Source organism: Capricornis sumatraensis, chromosome 1, assembly GCF_032405125.1.
Source record: "Capricornis sumatraensis isolate serow.1 chromosome 1, serow.2, whole genome shotgun sequence".
Lineage (NCBI taxonomy): Eukaryota > Metazoa > Chordata > Mammalia > Artiodactyla > Bovidae > Capricornis > Capricornis sumatraensis.
Window position 1 is genome coordinate 75,752,881 of NC_091069.1, and position 21,694 is coordinate 75,774,574.

Below are 21,694 nucleotides of genomic sequence, written 5' to 3' on the forward strand. Positions count from 1 at the left end.
TGGACGTCGGTCTGGGTGAACTCCGGGAGTTGGTGATGGACATGGAGGCCTGGCGTGCTGCAATTCACAGGGTCGCAGAGTCAGACACGACTGAGCGACTGAACTGAACTGAACTGACATATGCGCCCTCTGTGGCTAACGAGTGTTTTCCTGTCCTCATTCTCTCCCCCTACTTCCTCCGTTTTCCCCTCTCTCCCTCCTCGCTTTTATCCACCGCCTCTCCTCCTTCTCTTTGTCTTTTCCACCCCTAGCAAATCCTGTGCTTGAGCAAAGTCCTCTGTTGTCATTCACACCTTAGCCTGAATGAACGATCTGGGGCCAGCCTTTTTAGTGAAAGGCTCACTCACTGTTAAAGTCATATTAAGCAGTGGCATGATGGCAGAAAAGATAGTTAAGGAGGCAACATCCCACCTCCCCTAAAATCACATGAGTGATTTCACCAACAGGAAAGGTCAATACTGATCTCACAAATCCCCAAGAAAGGGGCATTTTTTTTGTTCATTTGTTTTTCATGAGTACAAGTACTTCATATAGTCTTTTTAGTTTCCATGTTTCTAAATTTTTTTTTTTCTAACAGTGTAGGTTTTTCAGAAGCTAGCTTGAAAGGGTAACGTTTTAAAGAACTTCTTTTAAAATTTTCTCTTCTCTAAATACCCAGGTGATTTTTAAAATCATATAGAAACATCAAGATGCATTCTAACTCCCTGCTCCTCTGCATGAGGCCCATGGCCAGCAGCCCTGGCATCGCTGGAGTGTGTGTGGGAGACACAGTATGGGAGATCCACCTGCCGAATCAGAGTCCACATTCTAACAAGGCGATTCATGTGCATGCCAACACTTGAGAAGCACTGCCTCAGGATAAAGCCTTCCTCTCTACCCTAGCCTTACTCTATGCTTCTCAAGAAAAAAGTGGCAGGAAGCCTCTTACTCTTTGCATTTCCACCCCTTAACAGCCCTGTGGTGGAGAAGCCTCGGTGACAAGTCCACATGCCCCCAGAAGTGTCCAGCCCCAGCCTGGCTCAGAACTCCCCCTTCCCCCAGACTCCGCTGGTCACAGCTTCACTGCCTTCTCAATGGGCCTCCTCTTGGTGCACAGGCCTGATCTGAATGAAGCAGCTTTAATCCCAAGGGATTTATTTGGTCAGTGAGTTCTCACTATGTAGTTGGCTGGAATGCTTGTAAAACATCTTTCTGCATGAGCCTGGTGCTAGGACAGTCCTCCACAAGAATTCCCAAAGGCCAGGACCAAGTCCAGTGAGCCTCTCTGGGAATGCATTCTTCTAATTGTCCTCAGTGAGCGCAACTGCTGGTAAATGCAGATGGGAGGGTAGTAAGGGAGCTCTAGAAGACACAGGATGCACAGAGCAGGGAGGACTGGTGCCCAGGAGGCCAGGACAGTTCTCCCAGGAGAGGTACCAGGCCAGCGGCGTGGAGAGCCTCTCACAAGCACCCATACCTGGGCCTCAGGCCTGCAGTCTGCTTGGTGGGGATGAGGCCTATATGTGGTATTTCAAATATTAAAGCTCTAATGATTCTAGACTCTAACATGGAGCCAGGGCTGGAAACAGATTTTAAAAGGAGTGAGGCGAGGCTATCTTAGCTAATGGCACCACTGCCCATCTTTTTGTAAAAGCCAGAGGCCCTGACCTCCTCCCAGCCCCTCCCTTCTCCGCGAGCCCACAGACCGCCCGTCACCGTCTCGGGCTCACCCTTCACCTTTGCCTCAGTTCTCCCACTGCCCCCTCCCCCGTCTCATTCAGTCCCTCTCCCTCCTACCAGCCTCCTGTTACTTTAATCTACTTCTGAATCTCTCCTCCACGATGTACGCCTGACTTTCTAAAACAAAGCAGAATTCCGTCACAAATGTGCCTGAAAACATTCCAGAGGCCCTGCTGACAATCTCCACACCCCACAGCGTGGCTCACAACACTTTTCGCATCCTGGTTTCCTCTCCAACTCTCCCCTCAGTCCTGAAACTCAGGTAGGATCCCCCATCGACACGCCTGAGTTTCTGCTGTTTCTGTCTTGATGGAATCTCACTGATTCTCACAGGCCAAGCTGAAGCATCCCCTCTCCAGCAGAGCTTTCCCTACCCGTCCCCGTCCCCCTGCAGATGATCACCCCTTCCTCTGGGGTCCCCATCAGGTACGTCGGTACGTGCCTGCAATAGCAGAGAGCACAGTGCCATTGTGCCTTTGGATAGCTGCTTCCACGTCTGCCTCACCCGTCAGACATCTGTTTCTGGACAGCAGGGAACATGTTTGTATCTGTGTCCCCCAAGCACCCAGCACAGAGTCTGTACCTACAGGAAATTTCGTGGGTGTTGGTGGAATAGATGCATGAATGAGAGAGCCCTCTCACTAAATTCTTGTTGAATGGATCAATTACCTATACCATTAATTCTGAGAAAATGCAGTATTCTGAACAGGATCACTTTTATAAGAAGCTTTATATATGTTGTTCCCCTTCTAAAATCAGAAAAGGATGCATGGGTTCTCAGTTTGAAAAAGAAGTGTGGTTGCCCCAGTGGGTCTAGGCTGCACCAAGACAGAGCAGCTGGAGTGGGCTCCCTGCACACCTTGCCCCCTGACCTCAGCCAGACAAGCCAGCAGGCTGAACCCTCAGAGGCGTAATCATTCTCCACATCTGTGCAAAAGCTACACTTGACCTTGTTCCGGGTCCAGTGACCATCTCTAGGACTAAAGGAGAACTGCAGGAGTCGGGTTATCACCCAGACCTCAGGAAACATCTCTGGACCGAGGAGATTACAGTCAGCATTCCAGCCTGCCTCCCCCTCTTTCCCTTTGTGTTTAGCAAAATAAAACTCACAAATAACTTTGAGAGTAGATCCCTTGGAACCACATACTCAAAACCTCACATTTGTTTCCCTGGGAGGAAGATAATCTGAGAATAGTTTTAACTTGTTCCTCCAGCAATGTTATCAAGAAGTCAGGAAACAGTCCCTAAATGGATTCTATCATGGAAGACAATCCCATCATGTTAGAGTTGATCAGGAGGTGCCCTTAGAGGCCGCACCTGTGAGCATACTACCCCATCACTGCCTCTCCCCGCCTGGGCTCTCCTGGCTATTCCTTGGAACTAGGAGGTAACTACGAACTACTGCGAGTCCAGAGAACACTGTGGAGGGGAACTGGGCATAAAAGGAGAAGAGCAAGTTCTGTCAGAAAGGGCTAGTGAGCAGGGGCTTCCCTTCAGCACAGGGGCCTGGGCTTGCCAGCCACCAGCTGTGTCTCTCACCTGCCAGGCCCTGTCCGTAACTCAAGCTGCAATTAGTTGAGAGCGTTAAGCCAGAAAACTGCAGGGTACAGACAAGATGGCACGCTGCCCCTAAGGTCCACTGTAGTCTGTGGCTTGTTCTTCCTGCCCCAGAACACTGCAAGACCTGCAGAGCAGTGTCCCTCCACTCAGGCTACACATGAGGTTCACCTGGGCCCCTACCCAAGACATTCTGATTTAACTGGCATAGAGTAGAGCCTGAATGGGCTTCCCTTGAGGCTCAGTGGTAAAGAATCCTCCTGCCAATACAGGAGACATGGGTTTGATCCCTGGGTGGGGAATATTCCCTGGAGGAGGAAATGGCAACCCACTCCAGTATGCTTACCTGGGAAATCACATGGACAGAGGAACCTGGCAGTACAGCTTTGCAGTCCATGGGGTTGCAAAGAGTCACACATAACTGAGCATAGCAGAGCAGGCTACTCTAACAGATAGCCAGTTTTGAAAAACATTGCTGGGGTCTACCCCAAATAAAAACGCTTCCTCTGAAGTTTACAGTGTGAAGGTTTGTTTTAATGAAATTAAATTTCCCTGAAGGACTAGTCCAACTGAGAGCTAGTTGAAAGTAGGAAACAATCTTACTTCTCTTGAGCCCCAGCACCTGATGAGGCACTTGGAATACAAAAAGTGCTCAATAAAGGTTTGCCTAAATGATGAATGCATCAACTCAAAGGCTCCAAACCTGGCCCCAACTTAGCTCCAAAGCCCAGTGTTCTGCTAGAAATAACTGAACTAAAACAGCGAGCAGCCCTAATTTCAAATTTTGCTTTTTTTGCTTTATGATGTTACACCCACACTAACTTACTGCGCCTGCGTGCTAAGTCGCTTCAGTCATATCCGACTCCATGCGACCCTATGGACTGTAGCTGGCCATGCTCCTCTGTTCAAGAGATTCTCCAGGCAAGAATACTGGAGTGAGTTGCCATGCTCTCCTCCAGGGGATCTTCGCAACCCAGAGATCAAACCCAGACCTCTTATGTCTCCTGCATTGGCAGGTGGGTTCTTCACCACTGGTGCCACCTGGGAAGCCCCCACTAACTTACTACTTTAAAATAAATGCAATGCTAGAACTGTCTGTTCAAATGTCTAAACTTCTAGATTCACTGTTTTCTTTGCAAAATAGAAAAAGTAACTGTTCCAATGCTTAATTAAAATTAAAACAACCTGTCAAGATGGTCAAATTGGTCAATTCAGCAAAAGAAATTATCTTGAGTAAAGATAAAAGGCACTCTTATTTCAAGGTAAGAGTGAAACTGAAAGTCGCTAAGTCATATTGACTCTGCAACCCCATGGACTGACTACACAGTCCATGGAATTCTCCAAGCCAGAATACTGGAGTGGGAGCCTTTCCTCCTCCAAGGGATCTTCCCAACCCAGGGAACGAACCCAGGTGTCCCACATTGCAGGAGAATTCTTCACCAGCTAAGCCACAAGGGAGGCCAAAGAATACTGCAGTGGGTTAGCCTATCTCTTCTCCAGCAGATCTTCCCGACCCAAGAATTAAACCGGGGTCTCCTGCTTTGCAGGCGGATTCTTTACCAACTGAGCTATCACTTGAAACAAGGAGGAAGTCTTGGTACTGGCTGAGAATATAAAAGGTTCAAGTATATTCAAGGATGACAGATCTTAAAAGGTTAACTAGGAATCTAAGCTATATGAACAATAATTTTAATATCTGAGGTTGATGTGAAGATGTCCAACTAGAAATTTTCCCTCAGTATCACTATCCATAATAAAATCCTAGCTTCGGATAGTAGTTCTTACACTATTAAAAAAAAAAAAATCAGTTAAACTTATCTGGTAGAAATAGGTATAAAGGGATAAAATAAGTCAGTTGTTTGATTAAATGTTCCATCTCCCACCCACTGATGTAATAAGCATGGCCTTAGCTGACTGACATTATCATCTGCCTGTCTGGTTTCAACCCAAGGAGGAGGGTGAAAACCTTTAAGAGATTTCATACGAAAATCAGCTTAGTGTGTTGTTTACTTGAATTTTTATCAGGAAGCCGGTCTATCTTCCATACCACAGCCCGGTAGGCACTCTCATATTTTGCGGACCCCACTGTGACCTGTATGACAGGTTCAGATTCAAGTTCGTGTAAACTCCCCAGACACGCCCGGCGGTTCATTTTGGCTTTCAGGGACTTCTGCCTCTGGAGGTTCATGGTCCAGAGGGCCTTGATCCACTGAGACGGGACAGGAAAGTGTATCATTATGTTGTCACAGGACCTAAAGGAACTGGCATGGGATGGTCTCTGGACCAACGGGGCCATGTTGACAAAGGCCTGAAGCTCCACATACGCCCCCTGGACAACCACTACCGACTTCAGGGAAAAGGGAAGATCTTCCCCGCTGTGTGAAGTTTTGAAGCGCATCAGCTCAAACCTGCAGGCATCCAGAGGTACAAACTTAATGATTCTTGATTGCTCAAATTCTTGTGCTTTCACACACTTATGAAAATGACAGTCAAGAATATCAATCCCCTTCTTTTCTGGATCTTTCTCAAAATAGCGTTCATTTCGCTTCTGTAGCTCATGGTCATTCAAGGTTAAAAAGCATTCAGTGTTGCCATTCACAAAGCAGAGGCAAGAAATTTGAGTTATCACAGCACTTTCAACCAACTTTCCTTCTTCTTTAGTGATTTTACCCCAAAAGTTGTCCACAATTTCCAGGAAAATTTCTTGCTCCTCATAGTTCTTCTTTGGTTTTGAAACAGCTGGCAGCTTTATCAGCTCCTCCTCCACAGTGGTCAGAAAGGCGAGGAAGTCATGGTACTCTGTGGACCCCAACTTCAGCATTTGTTCTACGTCTGGTTCGTGAACTACTTCTGTCTTAGAATGGTATTTCCTTTTTTCTGTGTAAGACACATGTTCAATCTTCACAGTATGGATTTTTCCTGCCACACTAAAGTTCTCAACTTTGGGTTCAGAAAGCCTGCAGTATGGATCGAGCTGTAACTCTTTAAATGGTTTTTCTAACCCCTTCTCATAATACATTTGCAAAATTCCTCCAGGTAAGACTTTTAGAAAAATTGGCCCCCACTGACGAGAAGACATCATGTTCTTCTTCTCCGGAATTCTCATCATGAAAGGCCATCCAGGTGTCGGCTGACTCCTGAAGAGCATGTGGGGGACAAAGGAAGAGGCGGCGTCTTCCGCATATAGACGCTGCACAGACAAATTTGCAAATGAGTCTTGGTTCTCAGCTGATTGGAGATATTCAAGCTTCTCACAGATGTAGCTGAGTGAACACTGATTTAAGCCTTTTTGATCCACAGGCACCTCTTTGTCTCTTGATGGGAAGATCTTTCTGCTTCCTGGAGGGTCAAAGGTGAGCTGGGAAGCACTGCCTTCATCTTTCCAGAACGGACTTGAAAAGGCACAGTCTTCCCGAAAACACTGAAATTGGGGAGTATCACTTTGGACCCCTTCAGCCTGGTGAGGGCTCATTTCATCTGCAAGACCCACTTTGGAGGCTGGATGTATACATGAGTGGTCGCTGGGTAAGGAAGCTTGGGAGAAACAGGTTGGCTTAGTAGCCAGTGAGGAAGAACCTGTTGCTGTTATAGATGGACTGCTTGAAGATGATTCTGGAATAGGATAAAGCACATGAGTCCCTGCTTTGGGGATGCCAGGAAAACCTGGGAAGTCTTTGGTAGGTGTAGAAAGAGGAGAGTTACTTGGAGGTCCTGGACTGAAGTAAAAGTCTACGATGGGAGAGGAGAGAGGGGTGCTGCTGGTAGAGGAAGATCCACTGGGAAATTCCTTAGGGCCAGAAAGGTTCAGTTTAAGTCCATTTGGCCGACAAATGCCTTGATTCTCCAGAGGGAAATTCTTTGACTTTTGAGAAGACTGAAAAGTGGGGTCGTCATCAAATGTGACCCAGTTGCCTGGGTTCGTGGAACACATCTTTGGGATCAGACTGTGGTCTTGCCAATGAATCAGATATGTTGTCTCTGTTAAAGGAGAAAGAGAAAATAATATAAAATGAGGGGGAACAAAATTCAAGTTACTAGAGGTCTTCATTCTGAGAAATACTTGGATTTTAAAATATTCAGATTTATAGATTAACTGAGTTTAAAGAAATGCTTGAAACAGTAACAGTTTGATGGCTGAATGGATTAAAAAGAAACAAGATCTAAATATACATTGTTTATAAGAGACCCACTTTAGATTTAAAAAATACAGAGGCTGAAAGTGAAAAGACAGAAAAAGATATTCTATGGAAATAGGAACCAAAAGAGAGCAGAGGTGGCCATACTAATAGGACAGAATAGACTTTAGGTCAAAAACTGTCACAAAAGCCAAAAAAGGGCATTATATAATGAAAGAAAGGTCAGCTCCCCAGGAAGATCTTACAAGTACATATAAACCCAACATCAAAGCACCCAAATATATGAAGCAAACATTAAAAAACTGACGGGAGAAAAAGACAGCAACACAATAATAGTAACAGATTTCAATACTTCCATTTCAATAATGGACAGAACAACCAGACAGAAGATCAATAGAGAAATAGAGGACTTGAACAACACTGTAGACCAAATGAACCTGTCAGATACATACAAAATAGTCCACATAATAGCATCAGAATACACATTCTTCTCAAGCACACACATAACATTCTTCAGAAGAGATCAGTTAGTGTACAAAAAGTCTCAACAAATTTAAAAAGACTGAAACCATATCAAGTATCTTTTCCAATCACAACAGAATGAAACTGGAAAAAAAAACTGGAAAATTCACAAGCAAGTAGAAATTAAGCAATACACTTTGAACAATCAAGAAGTCAAAGAAGAAACTGAAAAGGAAATTAGAAAATATCATAAGACAAACAAAAATGAAAATACAACATACCAAAACTTATGGGATGCATCAAAACCAGTACCAAGAGGGGAGTTTACTCTGCCTACCAGTGCAAGAGATGCAAGAGACCCAGGTTCAGTCCCTGGGTCAGGAAGATCTCCTGGAGTAGGAAGTGCAAGAGTGTTTAATGATAAACACATTTAAAAAGAAAAGTGAAAGTAATAGTTGCTCAGTTTTGTCCGACTCTTTGTGACCCCATGAACTGTACTCCGCTAGGGTCCTCTGTTCACGGAATTCTCCAGGCAAGAATACTGGAGTGTGTAAGCCATTCCCTTCTCCAAGGATTAAAAAGAAGAAAAATCTCAAATAAATAACATGTTATATCTCAAGAAACTGAAAAAGAAAACAAACTAAGCCCAAAGTTAGCGGAAGAAAGGAAAGAAATGTTAGAGCAGAAATAAATGAAACCGGGAACCAAAGATTTTTAAAAATCAATGAACCAATTTTTTTGAAAAGATCAACACTGAAAAACGTTTAATTAGACTGAGAAAAAAAGAGAAAATAATCAAATTAGAAATCAAAGAGGAAAAAAATAGATATATGTATAACTGAATTACTTTGAAACTAACATTGTTAATCAACTATACTCCAAAAATATATTTTTTTAATAGTTAATCAATCAAAGAGGAGACATCACAGAAATAAAAACTTATAAGGGACTGTGTGTGTGTGTGCTCAGTCATGTCCCACTCTGCAATCCCATGGACTGTAGCCCACCAGGCTCCCCTGTCCATGTAATTTTCCAGGCAAGAATACTGGAGTGGGTTGCCATTTTCTCCTCCAGGAGATCTTCCTGACCCGGGACTGAACCTGGGTCTCTGGCATCTCTTGCACTGGTAGGCAGTCTTTACCACTGAGCCACCTGGGAAGTCCCTATAAGGCACTACTACTATGAACAATTACATGCCAACAAATTGGATAACCTAGAAGAACTGGGTAAATTCCTAGAAACTTTCATCTACTAAGACTGAATCATAAAGAAATAGAAAATATGAACAGCCTATAATTAGTACAGAATTGAAACAGTAGTCAAAACCTCCCCCTAAAAGTAAAGCTCAGACACAGATGGCTTCACTTAAGAATTCTACCACTTAAAGAAGTAGCAGCAACCCTTCTCAAACTCTTCCAAAAACTGAAGATGAGAGAAGACTTCCAAAATCACTTTATGAGGCCAGCATTACTCTTATACTAAAGCCAAAGATACTACAAGTAAACTAGAAGCCAAAAAAATCCTCAACAAAATACTAGCAAACCAAGTTAAATAGCAGGTTAAAAGGATCATACACCATTATCAAGTGGGATTTATCCCTGGGAAGCAAGAATAGTTCAACAAATGAAAATCAATCAATATGATATACCATATTAACAGGACAAAGAATGAATATCATATGATCATCTCAGTAGATGCAGAAAAAGCATTTTACAAAACTCAATATCTTTTCATAGTAAGAAATCACTTAATAAACTAGGAGTTGAAGGAAATTACCTCAACATAATAAAGGCCACAAATGAAAAGCCCATGACTAATATATTCAATGGGAAAAAAACTAAGTTTTTCCTCTAATGTTAGAAACAAAGCAAGAATGTCCACTCTTAACACTTCTATTCAGCACAGTACTAGAACCCCTAACCAGAGCAATCAGGCAAAAAAAAAGAAATAAAAGGCATCTAAATCAGAAAGCAAAGAGATACACTGTGTCTGTCTGTAGATGTTATGACCTTACATGCAGAAAACTCTTAAGAGTACATTCACACACATACACCACACAAACTTAGAATAAATGAATTCAGCAAAGTTGCAGGATACAAAAGCAACGTATAAAATCAGCTGCATTTCCATACACAATTAACAACCCAAAAATAAAACTGATAAAAATAATTTCATTTACAACATCATAAAAAAACTTTAGGAATAAATTTAAAGCAGCAAAAGACTTGTACACTGAAATCTACAAAGCATTATTGCAGGAAGAAACTAAAGAGACTCAAATAAATAGAAAGACACCCCATGTTCATAGAGTAGAAGGTTTAATATTGTTAAGATGTCCATACCATCCAAGTGACCTACGGATTTAATGCAAAATACCAATGACCTTTTTTGCAGAAATTAAAAAAAAAAAAAGCAATCATAAAGTTTGTATGTAATCTCAAAGGCCTTTGAATAGCCCAAACAATCTTGAGAAAGAAAAACAAAGTTGAAGGCTCCACACCTCTTGACATCAAAACATAAAAAGCTTTGGTAATCAAAACAGTATGGTACTGGTATAAAACCCAACTGACCAACAGAACAAAATATAAAGCTCCCAAGTAAACTGATACATATATGGTCAAATGATCCTCTTTAAGGGTGCCAAGATAATACAATGGGAAAAGAATTGTCTCTTTAACAAATTGTGTGGAGAAAACTGGATATCCATAGGAAAAGAACTGATCCTTGTCCAAGCAAAAAGAAAGCTCCTTGTTGGACCCTTATCCTACACCATATAGGAAATCAACTAAAAACGAATGAAAGACCTAAACACAAGACCCTGAAACTATAAAACTCCTGGAAGAAAATATAGGGGAAAAGCCTCATGACATTGGTCTCGGTAATGATTTCTTGCTTATGACACCAAAAAGACAGAAAATAAAAGTGAAAACAGACAAGTGAGACCACATCACACTAAAAAGCTTCTGTACAACAAAACAAACAATCACCAGAGTGAAAAGGTTAATATATGGAATGGGAGAAAATATTTGCAGTCTTACATGTGATAAGGAGTTTTATATCCAAAACATGTAAGGAACTCCTCCAACTTGATAGCAAAAAACAAACTAGTAATCAAATTTAAAAACGGGCAACATACTTCAATAGATACTTCTTCAAACAAGATATATAAATGGACAACAGGTATATAAAAGGTACCCAACATCACTAAATAACCAGGGAGAGCCAAATCAAAGCCACAATAAGATCACCTTAGACTTGTTAGGATGGCCATTACCAAAACAAAAAAAAATAGCAGATGACAAAAACCCACACACAAAACACACAGAAAACAACAAATGCTGGCAAGGATGTGGAGAAGTTAGAACCCCTGTGCATTTTTGGTGGATTGTAAAATGCAAAACAGAAGTTCTCAAAATTAAAAAAAAAAACAAAAAACAAAACTACCATATGATCCAGCAATCTTACTTCTGTGTATTTATTCAAAAGATTTGAAAATGGGACCTCAGGTATATGCACTTCCACATTCATTACAGCATATTCACAATAGAGGTGATAACCTAAATGTCCATCATCTAATGAATGGATTTTAAAAGTGTGGCATATACTTACAATGGAACATTATTCAGCCTTAAGAAGAAAGGAAATTCAGACACATGCTATGACATGGATGAGCCTTAAGGATATAATGTTGAGTGAAATAGGCCAATCACAAAAATACACACATTGTATGATTCCACTTATGTGAGGCATCTCAGTTAGTAATAGGAAGGAGAATGGTGGTTACCAGGGGCACCAGGGAGAGGAAAAAGGGGTGTTTCTGCTCAATGGGTACAGACTTTTAGTCATTCAAGATGAACACGTTCTAGAGATCTGTTGTACAACAACGTGCAATAGTTAACAATACTGTACTGTACACTTCGATTTTTGATAAAAGATTTTAAATGTTAAGCTTTTAACTGTGATTTTAAAAACCGCAACACCTTTGAAATCAGAAAGTCTTTATCTGAATGACTCCTATGTAGTTAGACCTTGTCAATGCTGTAGAAAATACAGGAGAATATAAAAACCCAATTTATAATGAACTATAATCCACTGACAGCTCCAAAGGTTTATAGTTTACAGCACTTTCAAATTCACAGTCTCATTTATCAAAACAACCTTGGGAGGTATATATCATTATTCCCATTTCATAGTTGAAATTACTTGGATTTAGAGTCATTGCTTGAAGTCACCCAACTGGTAAGAGACAGAGGTAGGATTTTTTTTTTAATAATAGACTTATTGACATATAATTCACACACACAAAATGACAATTCAATGATGTTTCATTCAGCGATATCCAGAATTGTGCAACTATCTAATTCCTGAGCATTCTTATCAATTTAAAAATAACCTATGAGCAATCACTCCCCATTCTCCTCCTCCCCCAGGCCCTGGCAATCTACTTTCTTTTCCTATGAATTTGCCTAGTCTGCACAGTTCACCTAAATAGAATCTACAGCATGTGGCCTTTTGTGTCTGGCTTCTTTCACTCTGCATAATGTTTTCATTCAAAGTTCATCCATGTCATGGCATGTATCAGAACTTCATTCCTTTTTGTAGATGAATAATAGTTCATCATAAGAATATCCCACATTTTGTTTATCCACTTATCGGTTGAGGGACGTTTGGTTTGCTTCTATTTTTTGGCTACTATAAATAATCCTGCTATGAACATTTGTGTAGAAGCTTTAGTGTGATCATTTCTCTCGGGTATATACCTAAACTTGGAAAGAATCAGAATTTGAAGTCGGGTTACCTCATCCTGATCTAGTACAGCAAAAATTACTTAAAGTATTCTAATGGTATCAGAGGAGAGAGGCATATAGGCCCCAGCATGGAACTAGGGGCTGGGTACCCAAATGCTGGTCACTGCTCTGCCACTCACAAACTGTGTGTTAAGCCACTCCAGACATTCAGTGATTAGAGAAGAATAATCTATGAGGTCATTTCCAACTCTACAGTAATTCTATGGTGGTTGACATCCAACTAAATTTTTTTTTAAGCAGAAGTTGTGTTACCACTGGGATTTTTGACCAAACTTCCAAACTGACGGCAAATAAAACTCCACAAGATCTACTGATATGAAAATTCAAAATCTGTTGGAATAAAGCCCATGAGAAAGGCACATTTTTCTCCTCCCAGTCTGCTTCCTCATCTCTCCTTGTGGATAATGAAGGCTCAACCAATACAATCATCCAAGCTTGGAAAAGAGCCAACACAAAGAGAGGAAGGGCCTGGGGCTCCAGTGGGGACAGGCCCGCTCAGTGTTGTCATTTGCTAAATCTACACACTCTCGAGGGCACAGAAACACCCAGTGAGCAGCAGCCCAGGCCAGTTGGCTGTCTCTGGAGAGCATTCACTGTCACTGGCCTTGGGCTAAAGTTGCCGAACAGCACTTTCCCTCCGAAGCACGAACAGTGGTGTTTCCATGGGATGCAGCCAGGAGGCTCAGACGGAGGAAATTAGCAACAATATTTCTTGATTCATCCCATCCCATGTTCTTCAGAAGGAATCCAGCCAAAATAATTCTTCATATAGGGTGAGAGATTGGGTAAATATTTGCTTTAGTTGGGTTTATTAGAAATAAAAAGAACACCAAGAGAAAAAATAGCTCAGCTTCAGACTGAATCCTATTTCTAACCTACACCAAACATTTCACTTCATCCATTTTCCATTGGGAGCTTCCACAAATTGAAAGTGGTACTGGTTTCATCAGAGTTTTTGCTTATTATGGTGGGTGGGGGCTGGGGGTGGGGAGTGAATTCCATAAGCTAAATAAAGAATCAGTCTCATTACTTTTTAAGTGACCCTTGAACTTCTTAAAAGCACATCTTACCAAAAAATCTACCTTGAAGGCAAAATCTACTCAAAGTGCTCTCTTTGCCCTATGTAGGATTCTTCCACAAGGAGGAACTCAGCAAATATACTGTAAGTTTAATTCAACCAAACAGAACTGTGCCCAACAGGAACCCAAACTTTCGTCCCTGTTGAAAAGACAGCACTCAGATGGGCTCGGAGGTGAGACTCCGGCTCCCTGTGGTCCAGGACAGGTTCGCTTCCCACCTGCTCCTCTTTCTCCTCCTCGGTATCCCTCCACATCCTTCCTTATCAGTCCTTTCTACCTGAATCGTTTTTGCTCCGTTCCTCTCTATATGACCTCATCTTTCTATTTCAGTCTTAAAGTTCTAGTTCTCCACCCCAGGCAGTCTTTCTAAAGTCAACAACTAGCCTGAATTCCATCCAGCACTTACCTTCTCTCCTGACCCGTCCCCACTCCCAGCAGGGAAACGGGGCCACATCTTGTCCACGGCACTGTCCAAGGCCCAGGGAGGGGTGAGAAAGCTCAGAGTCGAGAGATCTAGAATGTATCTTCTTGTAATCATCTACAACTTCTCCCCATCTATTTCAAGGCATTGGAATCCAAAAGTATTCAAGTAATAACACCAATTTAACCTCAGCATTTTTTTTCCTGACTTGCAAATGGAATAGGATCTAAATCTACGTCTCTGAGAGGGTCCAAGTTCTCCCACTCCAGAGCCCTTTTAAGGGCAACATCTCAGCATCTCAGTGAAGGAGAGGGAAGCCTGGTATGCTGCAGTCCGTGGGGTCGCAAAGAGTCAGACATGAACGACAAAAAGTAATCGCTTTACAAAGTTGTGTTAGTTCTGCTGTACAACCAAGTGCACAGCTACACGTAAACATGTGAGTCAGCTATACGCACACTCCCTCCCTCCTGAATCCCCCTCCCATCCCGCCCCTCTGCCCCCTAGGTCGTCACAGAGCACCACGCTGAGTTCCCTGTGCTACAGCTCCCCACTAGCTGTCTATCTCACACACGGTAGTGTATGTGTGTCAACTCTACTCTCCCGATTCGTCCCGCTCTCCCCTTCCCACCACGCCCACATATCTACTCTGAGTCTCTATTCCTGTCCTTCTAGTAGAAAAATGGTACAACATCTCATTTAAACTTTACAACAATCCCAAGATGACCAAAGCATTGGACAGCCTTCTCCAAAGTCAAGATCTGGTTAGTGGAGAGCTGGGAATCCAGGACTCTGTGCACCAAGTACCAGCTGCCTTCCTCTGAAGCAGATTCCCCTGGTTTGACTGCCTGGCTTTCTCCTCAGCATTCCATCCCACCCTACACGCCCTAATCCTTTCAGAGATCTGTTTTTCAGTCAATCCGGATTATCCTGTGTTAGGACCAAACTGAAGCCAGGACAGGCTCTAAGGGGCAGGCCCCCAGGCAGTGTAGCCAGATCAATCATAAAAAATCCCCATAGCCCCCCGCCCGTGCCAGACCCGAGCCAATCCAGATTAGGGATGTGAGGTTTAAAAGTCCCGAGTGCACATACGGTTTAACCAATCAGCTATGCTGTATAAAAGTATAGGTGATTCAGAACTTGGGGGCCTTGTTCCACTCCACTGCGTTGGATGAAACCTGGGCCCTGGCTCGAGCTAGCAATAAATTCCCTTTTTGCGTTTGCATTGCTGTGGATGTCTTATTCTCTCAGTTTTGGGGACTCGGACTCTGGGCATAACACCTGAAACTCCTAGAAGACAATTCCAATCAAACTTCAGCAAACAGGGTAAGACACCAAGACTCCATACAAGGCACAGATAGAAAAGGAAAATGTATCATGGTGAAAATTCCTAGAAGTCAGTCTCTGAGGTTTAAAGGTTTCCAGGGGAGCATGTTTGCTTCCTCTTAAGACTATTAGTGAAGTGAAGTGAAGTGAAGTCGCTCAGTCGAGTCTGACTCTTTGTGACCCCGTGGACTATAGCCCACCAGGCTCCTCCGTCCATGGGATTCTCCAGGCAAGAATACTGGAGTGGGTTGCCATTTCCTTCTCCAGGGGATCTTCCCGATCCAGGGATCGAACCCAGGTCTCCAGCATTGCTGGCAGACGCTTTAACCTCTGAGCCACCTAAAGAGGTCTTAAGACTATTAGGGAACTATTAAGACTATTCTTTTCAGCTGCTTATTTTCAAAGCAGCATCAGAGTCCAGTGAACTTAAGAACAAATTAAAAGCCAATGCACATGCTTACTCACACTGGGAACAACAAGGTTGTAGGTAGGACAGTGGTTTTCAACCTCTTACCTCAACACATGGGGCAGCTGGCACTCAGAAACCTAGCACATTCCCTCGGCTGTACCAAGCATTTAACCACCTCTCAAAATGTCTACGGAGGCCCTAAAATTATTAATTATCAGCACCATTATAAGTGTTAGGTCAGCAAAGGAGGGCCTCAGGCCACAACAAACATGAAAAAAGCTGTATTTACATACAATTCTTGTACCCAACCCCCTTCTTCCACTGAAGAAAGTATACCAGGAGAAAGACAAATGTTATATGCTATCACATACCTTAAAAAGTAATACAAATGAACTCATTTACGAAACAGAAACAGACTCATAGACACAGAAAACAAACTTAGAGTTACGAAAGGGTGAGGGAGGGATAAATTGGGAGTATGGGATTAACCGATGCACACCAACATATTAAAATAGAATAAATAGTAAAAAAGAATATACTGTATAGCACAGGAACTATATTCAGTGTCTTGTAAAAAACCATAATAGAAAAGAATCAAAAATATATAGAGATATATACACATATATGTGTAACTGCACTACTTTGCTATATTCCTGAAGCTAACAATATTGTAAATCAACAATACTTCAATTAAAAAATAAAAATAAAGAAATCATACTGGAATTCTTATAAAAGTATTATGGAGATCCATAAAGTTAATCTCTACATTGCCCTCCCCAGTTCAAAGAAACACTGAATTTAGAGTAAGGCAGAAATGGGAGGTATTCTGTTCAATTAACCGCACCAAAAACACTTATCAAGTACCTAGTAAGTCTCCTTGGTCTCATGGTCTCCTAAGGACTGTATGTAAATAATCTCATTTAATCCTGGCAACACCACGAGGAGTTGATATAATAATACAATACAAATGTATATGGCTTCCCTGGTGGCTCAGCAGTGAAGAATCTGCCTGCAATGCAGGAGACACAGGTTCAGTCCCTGGGTCAGGAAGATCCCCTGGAGAAGAAAATGGTAACCCACTGCAGTATTCTTGCCTGGAGAATTCCATGGACAGAGGAGCCTGGCGGGCTAGAGTCCAAGGGGTCACGAAGAGTCACACATGACTTAGCAACTGCTGCTGCTGCTGCTGCTAAGTCGCTTCAGTCGTGTCCGACTCTATGTGACCCCATAGACAGCAGCCCACCAGGCTCCCCTGTCCCTGGGATTCTCCAGGCAAGAACTCTGGAGTGGATTGCCATTTCCTTCTCCAATACATGAAAGTGAAAAGTGAAGGTGAAGTCGCTTAGTCGTGTCCAGCTCTTAGCGACTCCATGGACTGCAGCCCACCAGGCTCCTCCATCCATGGGATTTTCCAGGCAAGAGTACTGGAGTGGGGTGCCATTGCCTTCTCCAGACTTAGCGACTAAACCACCAAAAAATTATACATGTATATATATAATATTACCATTTTTTTTAGAAAAGGAAAACAAGGCTCAGAGAGGTTAAGCTACTTTCCTAAAGTCACCCAGCCAGAAGAGGCAGACCTGAACTGTGACCTGGGCTGTCTGACTCCAAAGTCCATGCCTAATAGCATCCACCAGCCCAGAGATCCAAGGACTTGCCAGTGTCACCCTGTCACCCTTCACTAAGGAGACAGTTTCAGGTCAGGAGCTACCACTTCCTGGAGCCTGGAACTCTCTGACCTGAAGGATGCTGTTCTCACCTGAGAAGAGCCTGTTTCTCCACAAAGTGCATCCCAAGCGACTGCCCTGGGACGTCAGGCTGTGGGAAAGACAAACTCTGAGACAGCTGTTCTAAACAAAAGTAGCTGAGGAGCAACTTGGGTCAAATCTGACAGCAGCTTTCACAACTCACTCTGCTCTACTGGTCCCTTTCTGACTGCCTCAACTGGACATCCCACTCTTGGTGATGAAAACTGTTCAGACTTGCTGCCCAACACATACTGAGGTCCACCCTCTCCTCTGGTGACCATCTTGGTACACTAAGTCCCCGCATTCATCCCTCCTCTCATGCCAGCCCCAACCCCTCTAGTCTCAAGGGTCTACTTCTGTATTCTTGCCTGTTTTCCTTTGCTTTTCTTCAGAAACTATTGAAGTCAAGTGTAAATACAAACTTCTACCTTTCACCGCAGATGGTCAAACAAAAATCAGATTAGTGCCACTTGGTTACTGAATCAGCATTCCAGGGGGTATGCAGCTGTACCCTCTGTTCCCATGTCAGTGGGTCACCTGTGAAGACCACCACCCTCTAGGACTATCTCTAGGGTCTGGCTTCTCTGTCTATGCCAGGTGCTGAAGAGGTATCCAGCAGAGCTCAGGGAAGCGACGCTAGCACCTAGCAATAGCCTCCTGCGCTCAGCCCCGCCCAAGCTGTCCTAGCCAGGCTGACTCCTACTCAAGCCCCATCAGGACCCTAAGCAATGCCCTCGCCTCTGCAGGGGGTTGAATCTAGTCCTTTATGCCAGTGACTTCTTTGCTCTACAGCAGTGCTGCATAATCAAGAGAAAGAATGTCTTCATGTCAATTTCTGTGTGGTTCCATTGGCTGCCTCCCAAATAAGGAATTCTTCCATTTTCCACAATGCCTGACTCCCCAACTGCAATAATGGAACCAGGCTGGAGCTGTGTTTGAAATAAAACAATCTCCCTCTTGTTTTGTGTGGCTGGAGGTCTGCAATCTAGTTACCCTCTTTGCACTGGGGATTTACATCCCAGAAACAAAGCCAAAATCAGGGACAGCCCAGGGTGCAAACTGCATCTGTGAAGAATCTCTTTAAAAGTGTTTTAAGAAAGAATTTAACAGAATTAAATTCTGTTCTTATAAGAATTTTCTATGAAAATGTTTACACTCTGAGCTTAAGTCACAGGAAAGGTGTCCACTGCATGTATTGAATATATTACTAGTACATATGTTCTACAGCCCATAATATTTAATCACAAACACATGTGGCATTTAGTTCAGCTGTGTGACAGGAAATACCATTTGTAAAATATTAAACTGTAGCAATATGTATCTGTGTCTTTCAATATTATCCATGCTGGTTCCCTTTCTATATGTGGATGGTGGTTGTAAGGTTAAAACCTAAAAACCTGGGACCCACAACTCAAGACTCAGTCACTCTGTACAAACAGTTCTCAACTAGAGGGATTTAGTTTTCCAAGGCACATGTGGCTTTGTCTGAAGACATCTTTGGTCTTTACAACTAGGGAATGGGCAGGGGCTGCTGTCATTTAGTGAGGAGATGCTGTTCAACAGATCCTCTAATGCACAGGACAGCCCCAAAGCAAAGAATTATCCAGCCCAATGTATCAACAGCACCAAGGATGCGAAATCCTGCCCTGTACTGAGGTCAGTGAGCTGAGTGTGGTGAGCAGAGTATCTACTCTCCCACATATGTCCACCTTATGGACAGTGAATCAGGGCTTCAGCTCGGGGATCTGCGTGAGGTGGCACAACTAGAAAACAGTGCTGTCAGAACTGAACCCTGTGCTGGGCTCTACACCACACTGTCTACCAGAGCAGGAATCAGGATTTACAAACAGCCAAGACACTGAAGCAACCTAAGTATCTACTGGCAGATAAACAGATAAAGATATGGTACACACTCCTGGTGGCTCAGACGGTAAAGCGTCTGTCTACAATGCAGAGACCCGGGTTCAAGCCCTGGGTTGGGAAGATCCCCTGGAGAAGGAAATGGCAATCCACTCCAGTACTATTGCTTGGAAAATCCCATGGACAGAGGAGCCTGGTAGGCTACAATCTATGGGGTCGCAAAGAGTCGGTCACGACTGAGTGACTTCACTCACATGGTACATATACACAATGCAATACTACTCAACCTAAAAAAACAAATGCTATGCCATTTGCAGCAACATGGATGGACCTGCTGCTGCTGCTGCTAAGTTGCTTCAGTCGTGTCCGACTCTGTGCGACACCAGAGACGGCAGCCCACCAGGCTCCCCTGTCCCTGGGATTCTCCAGGCAAAAACACTGGAGTGGGTTGCCATTTCCTTCTCCAATGAATGAAAGTGAAAGTGAAGTCGCTCAGTCGTGTCCAACTCTTAGCGACCCCATGGACTGCAGCCTACCAGGCTCCTCCATCCATGGGATTTTCCAGGCAAGAGTACTGGAGTGGGGTGCCATTGCCTTCTCTGATCATACGATATCATTTATACATATAATCTAAAAAATGACACAAATGAATTTATTTACAAAACAGAAATAGACTTACAGACATAGAAAGCAAACTTACAGTTATCAAAGAGAGAATGGGGAAGAAAAGGACAAATTAGGAGTTTGAGAGTAGCAGATATAAACTACTACATATAAAATAAACAACAAGGCTCTACTCTATAGCACAGGGAACTATATTCAATATCTTTCAATAAACTATAACAACAAAGAAAAATAAATAACAATGATATACACTCATTTCAAAAAATAAAACAATACAAAAATGCATAAAGAAAAGTTAATCCTTTTCCATTTTCCACTCCACTATTGTAAATCAGTGAAAAGCATAATATATATTTTTCCACACTGTTTCCATGTTCATACAAATGTAAACACACATACATATACACATATGGAAGTTTCATTTTAAAACCATACTATACATGCTTGCTTTTTAAAATATCTGCTTAGTAGCATATTGTGGGAAATCCCCTGGCAGTCGGTTAGGACTCTGTGCTTTTACTGTCCAAGGCCCAGGTTCGATCCCTGGTTTGAGAACCAAGATCTCACAAGATGCGCAGTACAGTAAAAACAAAACAAAACAAAACATATTCCTCTAGTTCAATAAATATAGATCTAACTAAAAAAAAGAAAAACAGGAGAGAGGGCGATAAAGGGATATTTTAAAAGAAGACTTGACAGGACTTAGACAGCAAATGTGACCTAGAAAACAGGGGAATGGGGAAGTCTGACAGTGAGAAGTAGAGACACAGGAGAGGCCAGAAGAGGAGCCGGGTTGCACACATTGGTGAGGCCTGACGCAGATCCAAAAGGAAACACCAAGCAAGGAGCTAGAAACCCGGACAGTTCCTGGAGAGAAAACGGGCCAGACGTGTAGAACTGAGGGTCTTTCTTGGACAGAGGAGAGCTGAACGCAGGAGAGAAAGGGAGAGGCTACGGGGTGCCCGAGGCTGAGGACTGGGTCCACCTTATTGGAAGAAGAAAATAAAAGGAAAAAGGAAGATACACCCAAAAGGCAAAAAAGCAGGAGGTGCAGGGACCCCGAAGGCAGAAAGTGTGTCCTCATGGGTCCCCTGAAGAGCTGCAGGAGGCAGGACAATAGAGACAATCTCTGCGTTTGGTGACTAGGTCAAGGGTGACGGGGTGGGGCTGAGGCCAGGCTGCCAGTTCGGAAGCAAGGGGAGCATGAATGCTGGGGGCCCGTGGGCAGAGGCTGCGCTCTCTCTTGGCCACCTTCCCCATCTCAGTTCCTGGGTTTCTGCGGGCTGTGTTGTTTCCCTGGTGGACTGACTCCTGGCAGCCTGCCTCTTCATACCCTTCCTACCTCCTGAGCTCAGGAGCACAAAAAGGCCCAGGGCCTCCCACTCTCGGAAAAATCCAGCCCACCCCTGGCCATGGGGAGGCGGCAGACAAGTGAGCCTTCGAGCCTCTGAGGGCCTGCAAACAAGGCCTGCTTTCAGGGCTGCCTTCTGGTATTTATATGGCCGAGGGTCCCCCAGTGGGAAGAGCCAGGCTTATGAGCAAGGG

At 43.3% G+C, this 21,694-nt stretch overlaps 1 protein-coding gene across 1 annotated transcript in view; it reads right to left on the reverse strand.

The window, feature by feature from the left end:
* STON1 (stonin 1) overlaps window positions 1-21,694 on the reverse strand; it is a 59,876-nt gene that overhangs the window by 13,302 nt on the left and 24,880 nt on the right. Inside the window, exon 2 of the mRNA XM_068963743.1 lies at window positions 5,287-7,254. Within this exon, the coding sequence (XP_068819844.1) occupies window positions 5,287-7,207 (1,921 nt within the window). The 5' untranslated portion in view covers window positions 7,208-7,254. The remainder of the gene's footprint in view (window positions 1-5,286; window positions 7,255-21,694) is intronic.